The following is a 25110-nucleotide window of genomic DNA, read 5'->3' on the forward strand; positions in this document are numbered from 1 at the left end:
GATGACCTGGAGCTAGTGAGTTTGGAGATGAATATGAAGTGAGGGCCAGCCAACAAGAGCATACAGGTCGCAGTGGTGGGTAGTATATGGGGCTTTGGTGACAAAACGGATGGCACTGTGATAGACTGCATCCAATTTGTTGAGTAGAGTGTTGGAGGCTATTTTGATTGACTAAAGGATAAGGTTACACTAGAAAGTGCACATTGGACTCTTGATACAGATTGCCTAAATGGATACATCCAGGGGCGAAAATCTGATATCAACTTTGGAGGGGACAATTACATGAAATTTTCTAAAGAGCAATTCCTGAGGGGGACACCAAAAGTAGTGCTGTAACACATAGCCTACATTGTAATATGGTAAATGTATATTGAGGAACCAAAGAAATAAGGTGTTTGCCGTACTCCTAACTGCCGGTACCCAAAACTACACAACTAATCACAACAGCAATACCATTGCCTTTAACAAATCTTAGTTCAGTCACCAGTTTAAGTTGAGAGTGGGGGTATCCATGGCATTTTCCAATTATGTTCCTATTTTACATGTAAAAAAAAATGGAGAACCTTTCATAATGTTGCCAAACAAAGACTCAACAAACTTACCTGAGACTCCCTGTCTCTGCCAGTCTGTCCCTGCATATCTGTGCCCAACTCTGCTGTCTGTGTGCCATCTGTTGCCTGCTCTGCCTAATGACATCATTGTGAAACATTTCCATTAGAATTTCATTTCTTTCTTATGAACATTTTATCAACTAGTCTTTGAGATATTAGGCTACTAGGGTTCTTACTTTGCGTTTTGGTGTACTGAAAAATACTCTGATGTCCGTCTTTTATTTTTCTGCCATTTTTCTACCTGGCTGGCTGGCTACACACACACACACACACACAGTGTGTAGGTTATTTACAGTAGGAGATGGGCTTCTATCTTATCATTCTATTTGGGCTTCGATCTAAAAGGTAGCTAACAAATGTGAAACGGATTAAAATGACAAGAGTTGACAGCTGTATGAGTTCACCATTTACACAACATAAGCTGCAACCTTTTTGTAATTTTAATAGTTTGTTTCATATTGGTTGGCTTCCAACAATAGCTGAATTTGCAAAGCTAGCGAGCACCAATTCAGTTTCAGTGGTGTTTGCTATAATCTTTGCTACCCGGGTTAAACAAAATAAATAAATAAAAGTTCCCTTGCGACAATTTAGCTTTTGCAACGAGACCATTAAATATATTTAAGACAATGGTAGAAGAGAGTGTAGTTCTGTTCAGTTTGGACTTCAGTTTATCACTAACCTTATCACAGGGACTTTGAAGCACTAACTTACATCATCTGCATGCTGATCTCGGAATAAATTGACGATAGCAAAGATTCCATCTTTGACGAGGCCACATAAATGGAATAGGTACTAGCTAGCTTAATAGTTAATATTTGCGCGCTAGCTCTGCATATTCAGCTAGTGTGAGTGCGCGATTGACTGGATTAACCTCACGTCAGTTACGTTCATTGAGTGCCTTTCAGACAGTGGCTACAACCCCTCTGTTACCTTGCCAGTGGATCAAACCATTGTGAGGAAAAGGGGGGGGGGGGGGGGGGTCGCAATCTCTTGAAACTTAAAAACGCGCTATTAAGTGTCTATAATCAGCACAATTGCTTTCATTGCGTATTATTAATATTATTTAAATTACATAGTTATGTTTCAGTGATATATTGGGGGGGACAAATCATATTTTTCCCAGGATGGGGGGGTCGTGTCCCCCCTGTCCCCCCCCGGGATTTCCGCCCCTGGATACATCTTGACATATTCCTGAAAAACAAAATGCAGTTAAGGCCTGAATTAAAAATGTATTAACTTATATTTCTCTCACCCATCTACACACAATAACCCATAATAATATAGAATAATATACACTGAACAAAAATAAACACAATATGTAAAGTGTTGTAAAATGTTTCATGAGCTGAAATAAAATCTAAAATGTTCCATATGCACAAAAAGCTTATTTTTCTCAAATGTGCACAAATTTGTTTACATCCCTATTAGTGAGCATTTCTCCTTTGCCAAGATGATCCATCCACCTGACAGGTGTGGCATATCAAGAAGCTGATTGAACAGAATGATCATTACACAGGTGCACCTTGTGCTGTGGACAATAAAAGGCCACTAGAAAATGTACCGTTTTGTCACACAACACCAGATGGCTCAAGTTGAGGGAGCATGCAATTGGCATGCTGACTGCAGAAATGTCCACCAGAGCCGTTTCCAGTTAATGTTAATTTCTCTACCATAAGCCACCTCCAACAGCGTTATAGAGAATTTGGCAGTATGTCTAACCACGCCAGCCCAGGACCTCCACATCCGGTTTCTTCACCTGCGGGCTCATCTGAGACCAGCTTATGAAACGGTGGGTTTAAACAACCGAAGAATTTCTGCACAAACTGTCCGATTCCATCTTAGGGAAGCTCGTCTGCGTGCTCGTCGTTCTCGCCAGGGTCTTGACCTGACTGCAGTTCTGCTTGTAACTGACTTCAGTGGGCAAATGCTCACCTTCAATGGCCACTGGCACGCTGGAGAAGTGTGCTCTTCATGGATGAATCTGGTTTCAACTGTACATGGCAGATGGTAGATGGCGTGTACGGTGTTGTGTTGGCGAGTGGTTTTCTGACGTCAACGTTGTGAACAGAGTGCCCCATGGTGGCAGTGAGGTTATGGTATGGGCAGGTATAGGCTACGGACAATGAACCCAATGCAATCGGTAAAATGCAAATTTGAATGCACAGAGATACCGTGACGAGCTCCTGAGGCCCATTGTCGTGCCATTCATCCACAGCCATCACCTCATGTTTCAGCATGATAATGCATGGCCCCATGATTTGTACACAATTCCTTGATGCTGAAAATGTTCCAGTACTTCCATGGCCTGCATACTCACCAGACATATCATCCACTGAGCATGTTTGGGATGCTCTGAGTCAACGTGTAAGATAGCGTGTTCCAGTTCCTGCCAATATCCAGCTACTTCGTACAGCCATTGAAGAGGATAGGGACAACATACCACAGGCCACAATCAACAGCCTGATCAACTTTATGCGAAAGAGATGTCATGCTGCATGAGGCAAATGGTAGTCACACCAGATACTGACTGGTTTTCTGATCCACTTCCCTACCATTTTTTTTTTTTTTTTTTAGAAGGTATTTGTGACCAACAGATGCACGTCTGTATTCCCAGTCATGTGAAATCCATAGATTAATGCCTACTGAATTTATTTCAATTGACTGATGTCCTTGTATGAATTGTAACTCAGTAAAATCTTTGAAGTTGTTGCGTTTGTATTTTTGTTCAGTGTATGGAATTAGAATAATCATTATATTTCCATGATTCCAAGAGTTCACCAATTTACATGCAGCCCTACATGGCACAGTGTGGAAATTGATGAAAATGCTGAAAAAGATTTTTGTTGGATTGAACGGTATAAAACAATCCTAAGTCATACTGTAAAAAAAAGTGAAATATTGTGATATTTTGGCCATATCGCCCAGCCCTAATCTCTCCTGCCCATCTGTAGGAAAATGAGGAAGTGTTGATGAGTGACACGTATTGAAAGGGTGATATTACTTGTGATGTACTGTCAGTGATCATCAACTTGTGTCCCTTCTGAGATGTTTGCCAACTCCTGATGGCACGCAGCATAAATCAGCTCCAGGTCCCTCTCGTCTCAGATACTGCTTATAAAAGGAGCCCCGACTTCAGCTCCTATATCGCAGAGGGAGGGAGAGAGAGAAAGACTGTCACCATACAGTCACGGAAGCCAACAGTGAATACACTGTTGAACGTAGCCAATCAGAGATCCTGATTCACAGCTAATTCACAAGGGGCACGTGCCAGCATGGCACTGACTGGTTGGCATTACTCCCTGGGCCCAGTAGTAATCCATTGACGCAGTGGAAGGGGGCACCTCCTTACAACATACAAGACACACACAGTACTGATTACATTATAAATGGTGGTTTGGTGAATTCCAGGACAGATGGTATTTTGACCATTGACCAGGTCAAATGTGATCAACCTGATTCAAGTGTCCTCCATTACCCTGAAGTGGGACTGGTGACTGGCCACTGCCTCATCCTTCTGTAACGGCTATGATATGGTAAGGGGGTTCCCACAACCCTGCTGAACAACAAATTCACCAGGTTTTTTACATAACCTGTGAATGAAATAAAATATAAGTCAATCAACAGAGCCAAAAAAAATACTTTCTGTAGTTTGGAAGTAATGTATATGCTATTAAAGGGACTAACTACAGAATAGATTCAAGCCAGTGACGCTGACACTGTTACTATGCAACCAGCTGTGTACGTTGCTGAATGCTTGCTGATACGTTTTGCTGCTATTTGCTGCTAGAGTTGGCTGTTGTTGACATGCTACACCACATTACATGTTAGCTTGATGTATTCAGCTAGCTACAATGTCATTCCCCTTTCATCTGTGGTATGATAGCTAGCCTTCATCTTCTTCAAGGTTTTATGGCAGACTACACTTATTGGTGTATTGCCGCCACTCGCTGTACGGGATATTGTGGGAAGAGAAGGGAGGGACCCCAACATCATATACAAATAAAACATCCCACTCCTTCGGTCACAGTTCAAATTAGAAAAAAAGTTATATCAACACATTGACTGTAGTATTCGCGCTGCTAAAACACTCGACCATTGCTACTCCAACTTCCGGGATGCCTACAAGGCCCTCCCCCGCACTCCTTTTGACAAATCTGACCACGACTCCATTTTGCTCCTCCCTTCCTATAGGCAGAAACTCTGACTATTAAAACCTACCCTAACCAGAAACCGTGGATAGATGTCAGCATTCACGTAAAACTGAAAGCGCAAACCACCTCATTTAACCATGGCAAGGTGACTGGGAATATGGCAGAATACAAACGGTGTAGTTATTCACTCCGCAAGGCAATCAAACAGGCAAAACGTCAGAATAGGGACAAAGTGGAGTCGCAATTCACCGGCTCAGACACGAGACGTATGTGGCAGGGCCTACAGACAATTCTGGACTACAAAAGACAAACCAGCTACGTCGCGGACACACCGACATCTTGCTTCCAGACAAGCTAAACACCTTCACCCGCTTTGAGGATAAAACAGTGCCACCGCCGCAGCCCGCTACCAAGGGCTGTGGGCTCTCCTTCTCCGTGACCGACGTGAGTAAGACATTTCAGCGTGTTAACCCTCGCTAGGCTGCCGGCCCAGACGGCATTCCAAGCCGCGTCCTCAGAGCATTCGAAGACCGGCTGGCTGGCTGGTGTGTTTACGGACATATTCAATCTCTTTCTATTCCAGTCTGCTGTCCCCACATGCTTCAAGATGGCCAACATTGTTCCTGTACCCAAGAAAGCAAAGGTAACTCACTTCTGTCATGAAGTGCATTGAGAAACTAGTAAAACTAGTCATCCTAGACCCACTTCAATTTGCTTACTGCACCAATAGATCCACAGATGATGCCATCGCACTGCCCTATCCCATCTGGACAAGAGGAATACCTATGTAAGAATGCTGTTCATTGACTATAGCTCAGCATTCAACACCATAGTACCCTCCAAGCTTATCATTAACCTGTTATGGCTAGGGGGCAGTATTTTCACGGCTGGATAAAAAACATACCCGATTTAATCTGGTTACTACTCCTGCCCAGTAACTAGAATATGCATATAATTATTGGCTTTGGATAGAAAATACCCTAAAGTTTCTAAAACTGTTTGAATGGTGTCTGTGAGTATAACAGAACTCATATGGCAGGCAAAAACCTGAGAAGATTTCATGCAGGAAGTGGCCTGTCTGACAAGGTGACGTTCTTCTTGTCTCTGTTTATTGAAGAGTGAGGATCTTAGCTGTCCCGTGACACTTCCTACGGCTGCCATAGGCGGCAAAATACTGAATCGTGGCTTTGCAGGCTCTGGCTGAAACAAAGTAGCGCGTTTGGGTAGTGGCTGGTTACAGTACTGTGAGACTCAGGCTCGTGCCCGCGTCGACCGAAAGCTTTGTTTACTTTCCTCTGTTTAGCTAAATGGACATTCCCGGTCGGAATATTATCGCTTTTTTACAAGAAAAATGGCATAAAAATGGATTTTAAACAGCGGTTGACATGCTTCGAAGTACGGTAATGGAATATTTAGATTTTTTTTGTCACGAATTGCGCCACGCGCGCGACCCTGATTTACCATTTCGGATAGTGTCTGGGACGCACGAACAAAACGCCGCTATTCGGATATAACGATGGATTATTTTGGACCAAACCAACATTTGTTATTTAAGTAGCAGTCCTGGGAGTGCATTCTGACGAAGACAACAAAAGGTAATCAAACTTTTATAATAGTAAATCTGATATTGGTGAGTGCTAAACTTGCCGGGTGTCTAAATAGCTAGCCCGTGATGGCTGGGCTATGTACGTAGAATATTGCAAAATGTGCTTTCACCAAAAAGCTATTTTAAAATCGGACATATCGAGTGCATAGAGGAGTTCTGTATCTATAATTCTTAAAATAATTGTTGTGCTTTTTGTGAACGTTTATCGTGAGTAATTTAGTGAATTCGCCGGAAGTTTGCTAGTTCTGAACGTCACATGGTAATGTAAAAAGCTGGTTTTTGATATAAATATGAACTTGATTGAACAAAACATGCATGTATTGTATAACATAATGTCCTAGGGTTGTCATCTGATGAAGATCATCAAAGGTTAGTGCTGCATTTAGCTGTCTTCTGGGTTTTTGTGACATTATATGCTAGCTTGAAAAATGGGTGTCTGATTATTTCTGGCTTGGTACTCTGCTGACAATCTAATGTTTTGCTTTCGTTGTAAAGCCTTTTTGAAATCGGACAGTGTGGTTAGATAAAGGAGAGTTATCTTTAAAATGCTGTGAAAGTCATATGTTTGAAAAATTGAAGTTTTTGTATTTTTGAGGAATTTGTAATTCGCGCCACGCCTATCATTGGATATTGGAGCAGGTGTTCCGCTAGCGGAACGTCTAGATGTAAGAGGTTAAGCTTGAGGCCTTGGGTCTGAACCCTGCCCTGTGTAACAGGGTCCTGGACTAGGAAACAACACCTCCACGTCACTGATCCTCAACACTGGGGCCCCACAAGGGTGCGTGCTCAGCTCCCACCTGTACTCCCTGTTCACCCATGACTGCGTGGCCACGCACGCCTCCAACTCAATCATCAAGTTTGCAGAAGACACAACAGTAGTGGGCTTGATTACCAACAATGAGACAGCCTACATGGAGGAGGTGAGGGCTCTCGGAGTGTGGTGCCGGGAAAATAACCTCTCACTCAACGTCAACAAAACAAAGGAGATGATCTTGGACTTCAGGAAACAGCAGAGGGACACCCTCCAATCCACACCGCAGTGGAGAAGTTGGAAAGCTTCAAGTTCCTAGGCGTACACATCACTGACCAACTGAAATGGTCCACCCACACAGACCGTGTGGTGAAGAAGGCGCCTAAAACACTCAAACTTTTACAGATGCACAATCGAGAGCATCCTGTCGGGCTGTATCACCGCCTGGTATGGAAACTGTACTGCCCGCAACCACAGGGCTCTCCAGAGGGTGGTGCGAACTGCCCAACGCATCACCGTGGGCAAACTACCTGCCCTCCAGGACACCTACTGCACCCGATGTCACAGGAATGCCAAAAAGATCATCAAGGACAACAACCACCCGAGCCACTGCCTGTTCACCCCGCTATCATCCAGAAGGCGAGGCCAGTACAGGTGCATCAAAGCTGGGACCGAGAGACTGAAAAACAGCTTCTCTCATATGTATGTACTCTATTTTACTGTATCTTAGTCTATGCCGCTCTGACATTGCTCGTCCATATTTATATATTCTAATTTCCATTCCTTTAGATTGGTATGTATTTGGTATATGTTGTGAAATCGTTGGATATTACTGCACTGTCGGAACTAGAAACAAGCATTTCGCTACGCCCGCAATAACATCTGCTAAACACGTATGTGACCAACAAATTTGGATTTGATCCCTAAACAGGCTCGTGCCTGCATCTGCTGTAAAATCCCCCAAAATGCCCAACCTTACTTACAATGCCTATTTTCTGATTTCCTCTGTTTGCTCTGTGCAGTTGATAACCAATGCAATAAACACTGCAAAGTAGAGGTCGACCGATTATGATTTTTCAACACTGATACCGATTATTGGAGGACCAAAAAAAGCCGATACAGATTAATGGGCCGAATTATTTTTACTTTTAAAAAATGTATTTATTTTGTGTAATAATGACAATTACAACAATACTGAATGAATAATGAACACTTATTTTAACTTAATATAATACATAAATAAAATCTATTTAGTCTCAAATAAATAATGAAACATGCTCAATTTGGTTTAAATAATGCAAAAACAAAGTGTTGGAGAAGTAAAAGTGCAATATGTGCCATGTAAAAAAGCTAACGTTTAAGTTCCTTGCTCAGAACATGAGAACATATGAAAGCTGGTGGTTCAATATTCCCAGTTCTTCAATATTCCAAATTAAGAAGTTTTAGGTTGTAGTTATTATAGGAATTATGACGCGTCGACTAATTCTCTCTATACCATTTTCTATTTCATATACCTTTGACTATTGGGTGTTCTAATAGGCACTTTAGGCTGGCAAAACTAATCTCGGGAGTTGATAGGCTTGAAGTCATAAACAGCGCTGTGAAGCAAGCCTGCTGCCACCTACCACCGCTCAGTCAGACTGCGCTATCAAATCATAGACTTAATTATATTATAATAATCACAGAAATACGAGCCATTGGTCACCTCTTGAGGATACCCTAGGATAGGGGGCGCCACAGCGCATTTTGAAAAAAAATCGTTCCCATTTTCAACGGCCTACTAATCAAACTCAGAAGCTAGGGCATGCATATACTTATTATATATGGATAGAAAACACCCTAAAGTTTCTAAAACTGTTTGAATGGTGTCTGTGAGTATAACAGAACTCAAATGGCAGTCAAAACCCCGAGACCGATTGAAACAGGAAGTGGAATTCTGAATTGTGGACTCGACTTCTCATCTTTCCCTATTAATCACACCGTTAACAATGGTTCAGTGAGCACTTCCTATTGCTTCCACTAGATGTCGCCAGTCTTTTCACAGTGGTTTGAGCCTTATACAGTCGAAACTCAGTGAATGAGACGCATTGGAAATTGGTCACAGGGGATGGGCCATCACCATTATGACGCCGGCGGCCATGTCTACCCCCACCTTTCGAAACGGTTTGAAACACAATGAAATCATCCCCCTCGAATCTTATTGGCTCTCTTGGTGTTACAGGCCCTGAAGATTAATGTTTTACAACGTTTGACATGTTTGAACAAACCTACAGGCGGGAAAATCTCATTTTATCCGAAACTTCAGCCTGCGCACGTCGGAGAATTTGGAGAGAGCCCTAGGACGCGCTACCAACAGCAGGCTAATGGAACGTGAAGGAAGGACTTTTTCGACCGAAAATACATCTGTTGTGGACCTGGGATGCCTGGAAGTGCTTTCTGATGAAGACAACTAAAGGTAGGCGATTATTGACAATATTATACAAGATGAGATGTGACATGCGATTGTTCCAAGATGGCGCCGAGCTCTGTATATTAGCTAATTTTCTGAGTATCGCATCTCCTTTTATCGCAAAGTGTGATTACCCAGTAAAGTTAATTAAAAATCTGGTATGACAGGTGTTCTCAAGAGATATTCATCTATAAATGTTAGATTGACAATATAAATTTAAAAAAATCGTTATCGGATAGTAATTTAGGGAATTGTAGCATTGTTTCCCGGGACGCATTTGAGGGAAAATAGTTAGTCAACTTCAGACGCCGATGTAAAATGCTGTTTTTATATATAAATATGACCTTTATTGAACAAAAGAATGCATGCATTGTGTAACATGATGTCTTAGGTGTGTCATCTGATGAAGTTTGTAAAAGGTTAGTGCTGCATTTAGCTGTTTTTTGGTTATTTGTGATGCAAGTGGTTGGTCGGAAAATGGCTGTTGCTGCTTTTTACGATGGACTCATCTAACATAATCTAATGATTTGCTTTTCCTGTAAAACCTTTTTGAAATCGGACGACGTGGGTCGATTCAGGAGAGGTGTATCTATAAAACAAAAACAAAAATTATTAATTTTTTATTTATTTTTAATTATGATTTTTTTTAATGCTAATTGGCGATATGATTTTTCGCTGGATTTTGATCCCGCTGACGGGATGAGACGCTGAAGAGGTTTAAATATGGTCAAATCCGGAAACTATCATTTCGAAAACAAAACATTTATTCTTTCAGTGAAATACAGAACCGCTCCGTATTTTATCGAACGGGCGACAACCCTAAGTCTAAATATTGCTGTTACATTGCACAACCTTCAATGTTATGTCATAATTATGTAAAATTCTGGCAAATTAGTTAGCAACGAGCCAGGCGGCCCAAACTGTTGCATATACCCTGACTCTGCGTGCAATGAACGCAAGAGAATTGACACAATTTCTCTACTTAATATTGCCTGCTAATGTGAATTTCTTTTAACTAAATATGCAGGTATAAAAGAAAATATGCTTCTGTGTATTGATTTTTAAGAAAGGCATTGATGTTTTATGGTTAGGTACATTCGTGCAACGATTGTGCTTTTTTCGCGATTGCGCTTTTGTGAAATCATCCCATTTGGCGAAGTAGGCTGTGATTCGATGATAAATTAACACCGCATTTATTATATGCAATGCAGGACAAGCTAGTTAACCTAGTAATATCATCAACCATGTGTAGTTAACTAGTGATTATGTGACGATTGATTTTTATAACATAAGTTTAATACTACCTAGCAACTTGCACTCGCGTAACAGGTGGTCAGCTTGCCACGCAGTTTCCTCGTGGAATGCAATGTAATCGGCGTCCAAAAATGGCGATTACTGATTATGAAAACTTGAAATCGGCCATGCCGATTTAATCGGTCGACCTCTAATACAAAGTCCACTTTCTTCACATGCAACATGTCGGGATCCCTCTTGACAAGGAATATTATCTGGCGTCTCTACTCCTCCTACAATTATTTATTCAACTTCACTCCTTTCTTCCACTCTTCTCACCGCCTCCGCATAAGAGACATGCTGGACAGCCCTTATTCTTACCACCTCCGTCTCCTTCAGCCTAACAGGACACTTCACAATTGCAGCATTTAGGCTCAGCTGGCGATCGATACCCCTCCCGTCTACATCAATGGAGGCTGCTGAAGGGAGGACAGCTCATAATAATGTCTGGAACGGAGCAAATGAAATGGCATCAAACACATGGAAACCAAATGTTAAGAAAAAAATAATATATATATGTATGCGTCTGTCCTCTATTGCAACACTCAATACACTTAAGTTCCAAACTGCCTCTGGAAGTAACGTCAGCACAATAACTGTTTGTTGGGAGCTTCATGAAATGGGTTTCCTTAGCCGCATACAAGCCTAAGATCACCATGCGCAATGCCAAGCATTGGCTGGAGTGGTGTAAAACTCGCCGCCATTGGACTCTGGAGCTGTTGAAATGCGTTCTCTGGAGTGATGAATCACGCTTCACCATCGGGCAGTCTGACGGATGAATCTGGGTTTGGATGCCAGAAAAATGCTACGTGCACGAATACATAGTGCCAACTGTAAAGTTTGGTGGAGGAATAATGGTCTGGGACTATTTTTCATGGTTCAGGCGCCTTAATTCCAGTTAAGGTCAATCTTAACACTACAGCATACAATGACGTTCTATACGATTCTGTACTTCCAACTTGGTGGCAACTGTTTGGGGAAGGCCCTTTCCGGTTTCAACACGACATTGCCCCCGTGCACAAAGCAAGGTCCATACAGAAATGGTTTGTCTTGATTGGGGTGGAAAAACTTGACTGGCCTGCTCAGAGCCCTGACCTCAAACCCATCGAACACCTTTGGTATAAATTGGAACGTCGACAGTGAGCCAGGCCTAATCGCCCAACATCAGTGCCCAACCTCACTAATGCTCTTGTGGCTGAATGGAAGCAAGTCCCTGCAGCAATGTTCCAACATCTAGTGAAAAGCCTTTTCAGAACTAGGCTTGGATTTCTTCTTATTTACTTTTGCATTCACCACGGTAATCCAATTCTTCTCACCCTCATCTCCACCCGACACACCATCTGATTCAGACATAATTTCCACTTCTGCCATTTTTCTCCCTCCAGTTTGTTCCAAGAAGACCCCACTGGACGCCGTTGTTATTGATCTTCTCATAACTAGCCTGTCTCGCTAACATTATCAAATAATGTTGTATAATCAAAAGTAGCTACTAGCTAGCTAGTACCAGCAATCTACTTAGCTAACGTACTCACCAACACCAGTGGTTTGACGGTTGACAATCCATTTCTGGCAATATTGTTGAAATGCATTGGAAGTTTGCGCAAACTTTATGGAAGCCCATTTTCACTCGTATTTGCTGAGTGAAATGTGCGTGCGTTGCACCCATATGCAGACTTGACGACAAATGTTCACATGGCAGCTGGGGGCGGACCACAACATGTTGTTTCTGGGAAATTGGGCATCGTTGGAAAAAATGAGTACGTAAATAATCCACACCCACCCCTCCAATAAGTAGTGACAAACTCACGTACAAAACTCTGTTTGGGACGAGACTGACTATGACAAATTATCCTATTGACACTATAACGTTTCTGACTCATATTGATGCCACATACGCCGTTTAAAACCAGAGGAGTTGGTTTTAAGGGGCAATTGGCCTTTTAAACTTTGAAATCAATGTTTTTTGTTTTTGTTTAGCATACATTTTTAAAGTGTCCCTGCATAATTCCTTTGCAGTGGAATTGCCCTATAGCTTCCAAATGCCCACTGAACAATTGATCAAACCGCGGTTACTCCTGGTGAATAGGCTACTGCTTCCTTTTTTCTAATTTTCTAAGATAATAAACATACCATATGGCTTTGTGTTATGGGTTTTAATTAAATACATTTGAGCAGTGCCGGCTATCGGCTAAACAGCGGTTAACAGGCTCATTGTCAGCCGGCTACTGTTCCACTTCATACATTTAACTAGGCTTCTTTCAATTTAAAAGTTTAAATTTGCTAGTCAAAGTCTGTATGGCCTTTACCTGTGAGAATGAACGTTTATTATCGTCTAGTGATCTATTGATAGGACAGGTGCCTGTAAATCACAAAGCGATGACCGGGAAACACTGTCAGTCTGCTGTCTGTCCCGCCTCTCGGTACCGGTGTTTTTTTTTGTGCCCTGTGTTTGACTGCAGTCAAATTTCTTTTCACGGATGAGGGAGAACATGATGCTTTTTCATCGTCTCCTGTGAGTGAATTTACATGTCCCATGTAAGGGGTAACGATGAGTTGATATCCAGTTAATTCTTGTTTTGTGGCACATTCATGTATTTTCTTTCGCGTTTTCCTAGGCCTATAGCCAGCCACGGAGTCGATTTGACGACGGAACAGCTTGTGTTGACTAGTTTATAAAAGGTGTCGAACTGACTGAAGTCAATCTCCTATATCCCTTTGCTATTCATAAATGTTACACAGTAGTTATGTCCACGGTCTCACATCGTGACAAGTAAACCAAAGATCTTGTTTGTATTTGCCTAGGATTCGAAGCCCATGTCGAGATTTGCCAGTGACCGCTAAAGTGACTCGTCGGTGTAGCCTAGTGATACGAAGTTCGTGAACGAACAGCTCTTTTTGATCAAGAGAACCGTTCATTTCACTCCCTAATTTGCATACTGGAAGGCTACTACTGCACAATATATTTGCTTAAGTTGTTGCCAAACTAAACTCAATTGAAAGAGTAGACTATTTAGTTCAGTCATGTAGTCACAATCTACCACCTTTCCTCAGCCTCACCCACATTGATTGACAGGTCTGAAACACTACCAACTCTGTGACTCACAAACATCCTGCCGCCTCCCCTGACAATTCCACCCACATTGATTGATTGACAGGCCAAACTGTTAAAGGGATAGTTCACCCAAAGGACACATTGGTTTCCTTACCCTAAGTGTCCACGGCAGCAGAGCCAATAAAATACATCATTTGAATAACAAGCACTGTGGCAATTCATACCTTGCATGTAAATATGTAGGCCTACATACTGATTTCTTACATTTTCAATACCACAAGTAATTTGACCAATCTGGGAGGTAAAGTTGTTAAAGTATTCAGTCATTTAGCTGTGTATTTCAGGTGGAATCAAGGCCATATAATGTACCAGAGGCCACCAAAATAGAGCTTGTTCGAGGCAGATAATAATACGTCTATGTGGTATCATTGGAAAATGATCATCTCATCCACGGCTGGAGTGATGACCTTGTAATGGGTTGACACTGTCGCCATTGAAATTGGTAAATTCATTCATACATTTGTATAATATTTGTTCCAGTGGCTAAGCAAAAGCTAAGAACTACTGTAGAATGAGGCTGTCATACTCGGACATAGTATACTTTCTGAAGATACACTACCGGTCAAAGGTTTTTAGAACACCTACTCATTCAAGGGTTTTTCTTTGTTTTTACTATGTTCTACATTGTAGAATAATAGTGAAGACATCAAAACTATGAAATAACACTAATGGAACCATGTAGTAACCAAAAAAGTGTAAAACAAATCAAAATATATTTCAGATATTTCAAATAGACACCCCTTACCTTGATGACTGCTTTGCACACGCTTGGCATTCTCTCAACCAGCTTCACCTGGAATGCTTTTCCAACAGTCTTGAAGGAGTACCCACATATGCTGAGCACTTGTTGTCTGCTTTTCCTTCACTCTGCGGTCCGACTCCTCCCAAACCATCTCAATTTGGTTGATGTCGGGGCATTGTGGAGGCCAGGTCATCTGATGCAGCACTCCATCATTCTCCTTCTTGGTCAAATAGCCCTTACACAGCCTGGAGGTGTGTTTGGTCATTGTCCTGTTGAAAAATAAATGATAGTCCCACTAAGCCCAAACCACTCTATACAGTGCTTTCAGAAAGTATTCACCCACTTGACCTTTCCCACATTTTGTTGTGTTACAGCCTGAATTGAAAATTGATTAAATTGAAATTGTGTATCACTGGCCTCCACACAATATCCCATAATGTCCAAGTGGAATTATGTTTTTAGAAATGTGTACTCATTTATTAAAACTTTAAAGCTGAAACATCTTGAGTCAATACAGTTGAAGTCGGAAGTTTACATACACCTTAGCCAAAGGTACAAAGATGACATCCATCCTGTTTGCAATAAGGCACTAAAGTAAAACCACAATAATTGTGGCAAATATATAGCTTTATGTTCTAAATGCAAAGCGTTATGTTTGGGGCAAATCCAACACATCAGTACCACTTTTTTAATATTTTCAAGCATAGTGGTGGCTGCATCATGTTATGGGTATGCTTGTCATCGGCAAGGGCTAGGGAGTTTTATAGAAATAAGCGGAATAGAGCTAAGCATGGGCAAAATCCTAGAGGAAAACCTGGTTCAGTCTGCTTTCCAACAGACACTGGGAGACAATAACCTTAAACACATGGCCAAATAAACACTTTAGTTGCTTACCAAGACGACATTGAATGTTCCTGAGTGGCCTTGTTACAGTTTTGACTTAAATCAGTTTAAAAATCTATGGCAAGACTTGAAAATGGCTGTTTAGCAATAATCAACATCCAACTTAACAGAGCTTGAAGAATTTTAAAAAGAATGTGCAAATATTGTACAATCCAGGTGGTGATTCTAACATATATTGACTCATCGGCGTGAATACTTATGTAAATGAGATATTTCTGTATTTTATTTTCAATACATTTACAAACATTTCAAAAAACATGTTTTCACTGACATTATGGGGTATTGTGTGTAGATGGGTGAGATTATTGTTTGATTTAATCCATTTTGAATTCAGGCTGTAAGGCACTGTACCGATGGCACTGTACCGATGGCACTGTACCGAAGGCACTGTACTGATACAGAAAATAACCCAGAAGTCATTAAATTAAATTACAGTTCAGACTAATCATGGGAATATGGAATACCCATCGCAGAGGCTCCTGTTATATGTAGCCTTAACCCTAGCCAATGGGTCTTGCCTGATGCATATGCCTATAGCTACATGACAGACTGGGTTAAATAGGGACTAAATTCGACTTTATATGACCAACTTTGATTTTAGGGTGAACTGTGACTAACCCATAAAGAGCCTAACTAACCTTGAGTTTCTAGTCTATAATCTAGTCAGGAATTGGTTTCTGACAAAAAAAACGCAAATGTGTCTTTCTTCAAAGTGTGCCCTTTTCTTAAATTAGGCCTGTCAGAGAGTTGGTTGCTACAGCATTTTAGTGCAAGGCTTCTGTTCTGCATAATGAATGAATGAATGAATGTAAACCAGCCTGAAACTTGGCACTTCAGCAGCCTAAAGTACTCTCAGGAGGTGTCATAAACATTCAGATATATTGGATTAATAATAATTAGTATACAGTAGTTGTATTGAAATAGTGAGGTGACAAGGGTGTGTTCTACTTCTTTTTTTACATTTTATTTGGCATAACTTTCTAACTATTCTGGAGGGTAAAGTGTTCCACGAATGATTCCTCAAACAAAGATTCCTCCATCATCAACAGAACTAATTCACATTGTCTGCCCTGCCCTTATCTGGTTCAACAACTTTAACCCAAACCTTATTATGTTGTTCATACGTGTAGAAGTATGTCAGTGCTGCCAGTCCTGCCTTTTTTAAAACCTTCTCCCCTGTCCTCAGACTGAGTAGAAATGATCTCCAAATCATCTCATCGTACAGGGTGCCAGTGTTGGACAAGGCAGTTACTGTCAGACACTAAGTGGATGGTCAGAGTCAGGAGCACTTTGTTTTGAAAACCCCACTGTGTCCTTAGTGAAAACAGACATCACAACCAGACTTACCACAGCTACGCTAGGCCTAGCCAAGGCCCTTCCTGGCTCCTGCCCTGTGTCAATCATCTTACCCATGGCTAATGCCAGTCTGAAGCTGAGGATGCCGAATGGTGCACTTTTAAAGCATAAAGTACAGTTTCGTTGACGAAACAGGAAGAGATTGCACTGTGAAGGTATTAAGAAGGAAACCTCTGAGCAGATCCCTCCTGACTACTACCCATGGCAGTGTCCCCAGAGGTCCAACACTAGCTACAGGTAGTGGAATTAAGAGCGAGAGCGCCACATTTCAGTACAGGATTTGCCCCAGTGTTTTACCCAGACTCAGACTTTTCTCTTTCTGTCTATGCTGGCCGGCACCCGTGTCTCGCTGGGCCATGGCTCCGGCGGACTGGATTTCAGGCCACTTGTACTTTTCAGCTACTATTTACATAACAATGGCTAACTGAACTTTTAACACCTTCTGATAAAGCAACTGTCTTGATGCTGCAGAGGTTTTTGATTCTGCTCTCCCCGAGGTCTTAGCATCACAGTCCTAATAGAAACACAATTACACTGGAGTTTACATTAACAGAAAAACACTGGCGACACGCTGGTGTGGGGGTAAGTCTCCATGGAAATGCGGCATTATTGGAGGAAAGCCAGACATCTTCACTGGGCTCCAGCTGTCAATACTCCACTGACCCTGAGCAAACGACAGGAGAGATGAAAAGAGAGACGAGGAGAGAGCGAGAGAGACTATTGGGGGGGGGGGGGGGGGGAGAGAGAGAGAGAGAGAGAGAGAGATCAGAAGAGTCCACACAAACTACCCACCATATGTGTGTGTCACCAGAACCACACAGATCACAAACCAGGCCTTAGCATATGGGTATTTTAAACCAGAGGTTGCGCCAATATCTTCAGCCTGTGTATCCACAGGCCAGGCCTTAGCCTATCATATGGGTATTTTAAACTGCAGGCTGCGCCAAGCAAAGCCCCATACTCTCCCTCTGTGAGTGGGTTTATCGTGTATGGGACATGCTGCCTTGTGATTGGCTTAGAGAGCATGTGGGAGGGAGAGAGGGGGTTGGAGGATGCTCGCAGCTCCTGACCGGCCCTGAGTCATGTGGGTGTTGCCTTGGCAACCAGGCAGCAGCTACATTTGTAATGCAGGCAAGCAGGGATTTTTTTTTTTATGAGTGATTGGTGGAGTTCCAACCTGTCTTTAACACAGTCGCACTGCCTTGTCCAGATGATCAGATCTCGCAATTTCCTTTTAGAGAAGTGTTTCAACATCTCAGGAACCACATTACTATGATATATTAATCCTTATCATATGTGCCATGTAACTTTTTATAAATATAACCTGGATTTCTGAACGCAACTTCAGAAAATAGCCAGTGAGTGAATGATGTTTCCTGGACATTCAGCTCTATAGCGGTTGAGTGTGAAAGGGAATGTAATCAGTGGTAAGTGGAGAACTGCTGATTTGATAACATGGTCTGTGGTCGGATTCCTCTGGTATAGCTCTCGTCATTGAGCTTTGCATGCCACAAAATGGTCCATTGTGGTAGGGATTAGAGGCCCTCACACAAAAGCACACACACCTGGGCACTGATGGATAGATAACCGGGAAAGTTTGCTTCAGGAGGAAGTGGGTGTAATGACAATTGATGGCAGTATGTTTAGTCTCTGTATGAAAACAAGTTGTGGACGTTGAGTGTTCAGTGAGTTGGAACATTAAGGACAACAGAGAGACATGGTGATGGGAAAACTATAATGAAGGCCATGGGTTCGTACCCAGTGTAACACGTCAATATTATATTTCCATTGGCTCTACATTACTGCTCACGGACCTTCCATACATAGCCTGACTCTACAGTAGCTATTCTCTGCAGTCTGATCTAGTGTGAGTCATGAAGTACAGTTAACCGTCCACCCTCCCATCACATATCACCACTCTGATTACACCAGTCTGTGTTAAATGACAGCTGCCAAACCCCCACCACTCCACTCTGCTAACTTAATTAACTGGTTAAAACAGGGAGCCGAACATTCACGCTGTCCTACAGAAGAACCCTGGTATGCCGTGAGAATGGGACCAGCTCTGAGCCACCGCCGAGCAATTAATTGGGCTTTCCCCTGCAGACTTCTCTTCTCACCCAGCAGATAGTCATCTAAGGACTGAATCTCTATGAAATGAGACCCATTTTAAAGGCACAATGCCTGGCTGTCATACCGGAGGCTTCATTTATGGGGGTTTATTGCGGAGGACAGAAAAATCTGAGCTATAATAGTGTTTGTCTTTGTTGAGTGGCTGCTGGCTTGAACGGTGAGGCTGAGCTGTGTGAAAGCTCCAGAGGGGAGGAGAGACCCTGAGGCTTACAAGCCCAGGAAGAGCTCACTCTGGCCAGGCCAGGGCTGCTCCCCGGTGGCCCTCTCACTCATGGTTCAGTCAACTTAGTCCAACCAAGGGTTTTTTCAATGCCAAGTATTTTTTTTTTTTTATGTCAGTTTTCATTAGAGAGGACTATAGCTCGAAACCACAACCCAAACGTGTCTCAAGCTTTTGCTCTTGACTCCTTCTCAACCTCTGGTCTGTGGATCTGCACCAGTCCCTCAGATAGTGTCAGACAACAATCAAATTGTATTTGTCACATGCGCTGAATACAAGTGTAGACTTTACTGGGAAATGCTTACTTACGAGCCCTTCCCCAACAATGCAGTTAAAAAGTATGAAAATGAACAAATAAAGAAACCCAATAAAATAACAATAACGAGTCGATATACAAGGAGTACTGGTACCGGGCTAGTGTACTGGGGTATGGGGTAGTTGGGGTGATTGATTGGGGTAATATGTACATGTAGGTAGGGGATGAAAAGCAGAAAGTCTTGGTAGCCGTTACAAAGTCTGTTGTCAATAGTTTGTTTTAATGTAAGCGGCTCTACAAGAAGAATCATGGCTTTGCCGCTACAGTCAAGGCTAACGTGAGGAGAAAGGAAAGGGGGGGATGTCTAGTCAGCTGTACAACTGAATGCATTCAACTGAAATGTCTTCCGCATTTAACTCAACCTCTGAATCAGAGAGTGCCATAATCGACATCCACGTCTTCGGCGCCCGGGGAACAGTGGGCTAACTGCCTTGCTCAGGGGCAGAACGACATATTTTTACCTTGTCAGCTCGGGGATTCGATCGCTCTAACCACTAGGCTACCTGCCGAGTAGCCTACAGTTAAGACTGGCAGATTTTGTAAGCGGTTTGAGTTGAGCTGATTTTGTAGGGATGACTGATACTACACCAGGAAGAGGAAGTCATTATGCTTTGCATGTTGTGATCATCATCAGTGGGTAACCAAGACGGTAACCAAAGGATGCAGGGACATGATGTCATGCCCCAAAGGACATGATGTCATGCCCCAAAGGACATGATGTCATGCCCCAAAGGACAGACAGACACAAGCCTGGCGCTTTCCTGTTTTAGTATGCTGGCAAACTAGCCAGCAGAGTTCAGGTGTTGGCCTGTCATACGCACATGACAACCGTGTAGTCCCAGTAGAGAAGCTCTCCTGTTTGATCGTCAACACAGTGATAATATCCACTGGGTTGTTGTTTTTCAACAGTGTTTGTTTTACCTCAAAACAAGGTTATCATTAGAAACAACACCACCATGCTTTGGTATTTTTCCCTTCAGAAAGGCTTCATTCGTGTGTGTGTGTGTGTGTGTGTGTGTGTGTGTGTGTGTGTGTGTGTGTGTGTGTGTGTGTGTGTGTGTGTGTGTGTGGTGTGTGTGTGTGTGTGTGTGTGTGTGTGTGTGTGTGTGTGTGTGTGTGTAAGTTGGTACTATGTCCGTGCTTTCTTAATGGGGGCTCCTGCTCCTCACTGTTCTCTCTTATCGAGGAGAATAAATTCAAATGGCTCGTGATTGAGGTGCAATTTGCTGCCATGATGAAATGCGATCCATATAAAACCAAGTAAGGCCTCTACATCTCCTAACAGAACCAATTATGAGAACAATGTGTTCTTTCATGTCCAGAGTGTTTTTTTTTTTTCTAGTTCAGTTTTACGGGGGTCTCGAAGAGTGCAGTATAATTATCTGAAATGAACACTTGCTCTCTTTTCATGTCTCTTTTCTTCTAGCTCTCTCTGTTCCTCTCCATCTCACTCTTCATCATGCTCTTAATATACACTGAGTATATGAAACATTAAGAACACCTGCTCTTTCCATGACAGACTGACCAGGTGAATCCAGGTGAAAGCTATGATCCCTTATCGATGTCACGTGTTAAATCCACTTCAATCAGTGTAGACAATTTTCATTGTTGGACATTTTTTAAACACCAGGAAATCAGTGATTTTTAATTTAGGAAATCTCTTCCCAAGTATTCCCACCCCAATAAAGAGACACGTGGTCATACACAAATGTGAGCAAGGTTTGAAGTTATTATGTTTTAGTCAAATATTTGCAGTCAATTTGCAGTCTACAAATGATATGTCATTATATCCCTTTCCCCCTCCCCGGCTGAATCTAATGGATGATCGCTGGTGTAGATGAATACAAAGAGACAGGTTAAAGAATGATTTTTAATCCTTGAGACAATTGAGACATAGAATGTGTGCCATTCAGAGGGTAAATAGGCAAGAAAAAAGATTGAAGTTCCTTTGAACGGGGTATGATAGTAGGTGCCTGGCTCACCGGTTTGATTGTGTCAAGAACTGCACCGCTGCTGGGTTTTTCATGCTCAACAGTTTCCCTTGTGTATCAAGAATGGTCCACTTCCCAAAAGATATCCAGCCAACTTGCCAGTAGATGTTGGAACATTGCTATGGGGACTTGCTTCCATTCAGCCACAAGAGCATTAGTGAGGCCAGGCACTGATGTTGGGTGATTAGGCCTGGCTCGCAGTCTGTGGTCCAGTTTATCCCAAAGGTGTTCGATGGGGTTAAGGTCAGGGCTCTGTGCAGTCCAGTCAAGGTCGTTCCACACCGATCTCAACAAACCATTTCTGTATGGACCTCGCTTTGTGTACTGGGGCATTGTCGTGCTGAAACAGGAAAGGGCCTTCCCCAAACAGTTGCCACAAAGTTGAAAGCACAGAATTGTCTAGAATGTCATTGTATGCTGTAGCGTTAAGATTTCCCTTCACTGGAACTAAGGGACCTAGCCCAAACCATGAAAAACAGCCCCAGACCATTATTCCTCCTCCACCAAGCTTTACAGTTGGCACTATGCATTGGGGCAGGTAGCATTCTCCTGGCATCCGCCAAACCCAGATTCGTCCGTTGGACTGTGTGATTCACCACTCCAGAGAACGCGTTTCCACTGCTCCCGAGTTGGCAGCGAGCTTTATACCACTCCAGCCGACGCTTGGCATTGCGCATGGTGATCTTAGGCTTGTGTGTGGCTGCTCGGCCATGGAAACCCATTTCATAAAGTTCCTGACGAACAGTTCTTGTGCTGACGTTGCTTCTAGAGGCAGTTTGGAACTCTGTAGTGAGTGTTGCAACCAAGGACATACGATTTTTACACGCTTCAGCACTCGGCTGCCCCGTTCTGTGAGCTTGTGTGGCCTACCACTTCGTGGCTGAGCCGTTGTTGCTCCTAGACGTTTCCGCTTCACAGCTCTAGCAAGAAATTTGACCAAATTACTTGTTGGAAAGGTGGCGTCCTATGACGGTACCACGTTGAAAGTCAGAGCTTTTCCGTAAGGGCATTCTACTTCCAATGTTTCCTATGGAGATTGCATGGTTACGTGCTCGATTTTATACACCTGCTGTGGCTGAAATAGCCGAATCCACTTATTTGAAGGGGTGTCCACATACTTTTGTATATGTAGTGTATGTTATGTTTGGAAGCGGGCCAGGGCCACAGGGTCTGGACAGTTGTCTGATCTGTGTTTGTGGGCCCAGGTACTCCCAGGTCACTTCTTCTGTTATATCACATTACTGTTACTTCAGCTTTACTCATATGGACATCTGCCCCCTGCTGGACTGTTGGCATAACCATATTCACTCATTCACTTGGGAGATATGTAACAGAGGTGGTTTTGTTAACCATACTCGCATGATGAGTAACCTTACCTGAGTCCTGAAGACTTGCATTAGCTCCCAGGCCTAATGCCTAGGCTTTAGCTCCGCGGGCTAACACAGCCCTATGGTGCATAGGAGACCCAGATTCAAACCAAGTCGATCACAAACAGAATGGTAATGGCCTTTATTCTTGTATTCTGTATTGTCCTTTTTCTGTGTAAAAGCTCCACCTTACTTTTAACTATGGCAGAATCAGTGCTCAGCTTTCATACCTTAAATTGGTCATATTTCCCCCTATCTCCTGTGTGTGGTGTAGTAGGAGGTGTGGTGATGGAGGAGTGATGTGTGTCTGTGTGTGGGCTCTCATTGTTCATCTCTGTCTTTTTAAAAGTGGAGGGAAATTAGCATATCTGCCTTCACTTCGGTTGCTTTTAAAACTGCAGAATTTCTGCCTTATCTTATCACCACCACTCCCACACACACACACACACACACACACACACACACACAAGTTCGTTTTACTGTCCTTGTGGGGACCAAACAATTGATTCCCATTCAAAATCCTATTTTCCCTTAACCTAACCCCAAACCCCTAAATCTTAACCTAACCATAACTCCTAAACCTAACCATAATTGTAACCCTAAACCTAACCCTTAAACCTAAAATAGCATTTTTCCTTCTGAATTCTGCTTGTTTTACTGTTATTTTGAGGACTTCTGGTCCCCACAAGGATAGTAAAACCAAACACACACACAGGCAAGACGGTTCAAGATAGACCCACTTCTCTCCATCTTATTTCTCTCTCTCTTCCCCCCAATTCAATTCAAACGGCTTTATTGGCATGGGAAACATACTATGCATTCGGAAAGTATTCAGACCCGTTCACTTATTCCACATTTTGTTACATTTTACAGCCTTATTCTAAAATGTATTAAATCGTTTTCTTCCGTCATCAATCTACACACAATGCCCCATCATGATAAAGCAAAAACAGGTTAGCAAATTTCAACAAAAAATAAATAAATGAAATATCACATTTACATAAGTATTCAGACCCTTCACTCAGTACTTTGTTGAAGCACCTTTGGCAGCGATTACAGCCTTGGGTCTTCTTGGGTATGGCGCTACAAGCTTAGCACACCTGTATTTGGGGAGTTTCTCCCATTCTTCTCTGCAGATCCTTTCAAGCTCTGTCAGGTTGGATGGGGAGCATCACAGCACATCTATTTTCAGGCCTCTCCAGAGATGTTGGATCGGGCTCAAGTCCGGGCTCTGGCTGGTCCACTCAAGGACATTCAGGGACTTGTCCCGAAACCACTCCTGCGTTGTCTTGGATGTGTGCTTAGGGCCGTGGTTCCGTTGGAAGGTGAACCTTCACCCCAGTCTGAGCTCCTGAGTGCTCTGGAGCAGGTTTTCATCAAGGATCTCTCTGTACTTTGCTCCGCTCATCTTTTCCTCGATCCTGACTAATCTCCCAGTCCCTGCCGCTGAAAAACATCCGCACAGCATGATGCTGCCACCACCATGCTGCACCATAGGGATGGTATTGGCCAGGTGATGAGCGGTGCCAGGTTTCCTCCAGACGTGATGCTTATTATTCAGGCCAAAGAGTTCAATCTTGGTTTCATCAGACCAGAGGATTTTGTTTCTCATGGTCTGGGAGTCGTTTAGGTGCCTTTTGGCCTTTTACTGAGGGGTGGCTTCCGTCTGGTCACTCTACCATAAAGGCCTGATTGGTGGAGTGCTGCAGAGATGGTTATCCTTCTGGAAGGTTCTCACATCTCCACAGAGGAACTCTGGAGCCCTGTCAGAGTGACCATCGGGTTCTTGGTCACCTCCCTGACCATGGCCCTTCTCTCCCAATTGCTCAGTTTGGCCGGGCAGCCAGCTCTAGGAAGAGTCTTGGTGGTTCCAAACTTCTTCCATTTTAATAATGATGCAGGCCTCTGTGTTCTTGGGGACCTTCAATGCTGCAGAAATATTTTGGTACTCTTTCTCAGATCTTTGCCTCAACACAATCCTGTCTTGGAGCTCTACGGACACTTCGACCTCATGGCTTGGTTTTTGCTCTGACATGCACCGTCAACTGTTGGACCTTATATAGACAGGTGTGTGTGCCTTTTTTAAAATCATGTCCAATCAATTTAATT

At 42.8% G+C, this 25110-nt stretch overlaps 1 protein-coding gene across 4 annotated transcripts in view; it reads left to right on the plus strand.

Annotated features, from left to right (window-relative positions):
- Window positions 1–25110, plus strand: part of LOC106563047 (homer protein homolog 1) — an 87343-nt gene that overhangs the window by 2207 nt on the left and 60026 nt on the right. For 2 of the 4 annotated variants that reach the window (XM_014128264.3, XM_082958126.1), the window contains exon 1: window positions 13256–13373. The exons of 1 other annotated variant lie outside the window; for it this stretch is intronic. In XM_014128264.3, the coding sequence (XP_013983739.1) occupies window positions 13339–13373 (35 nt within the window). In that variant the 5' untranslated portion in view covers window positions 13256–13338. Of the gene's footprint in view, window positions 1–13255; window positions 13374–25110 lie in introns of those variants that run through there. One more of the 4 variants, XM_014128266.3, reaches the window with a different exon arrangement.

Source organism: Salmo salar, chromosome 11 (genome assembly GCF_965601325.2).
Source record: "Salmo salar chromosome 11, fSalSal1, whole genome shotgun sequence".
Classification (NCBI taxonomy): domain Eukaryota; kingdom Metazoa; phylum Chordata; class Actinopteri; order Salmoniformes; family Salmonidae; genus Salmo; species Salmo salar.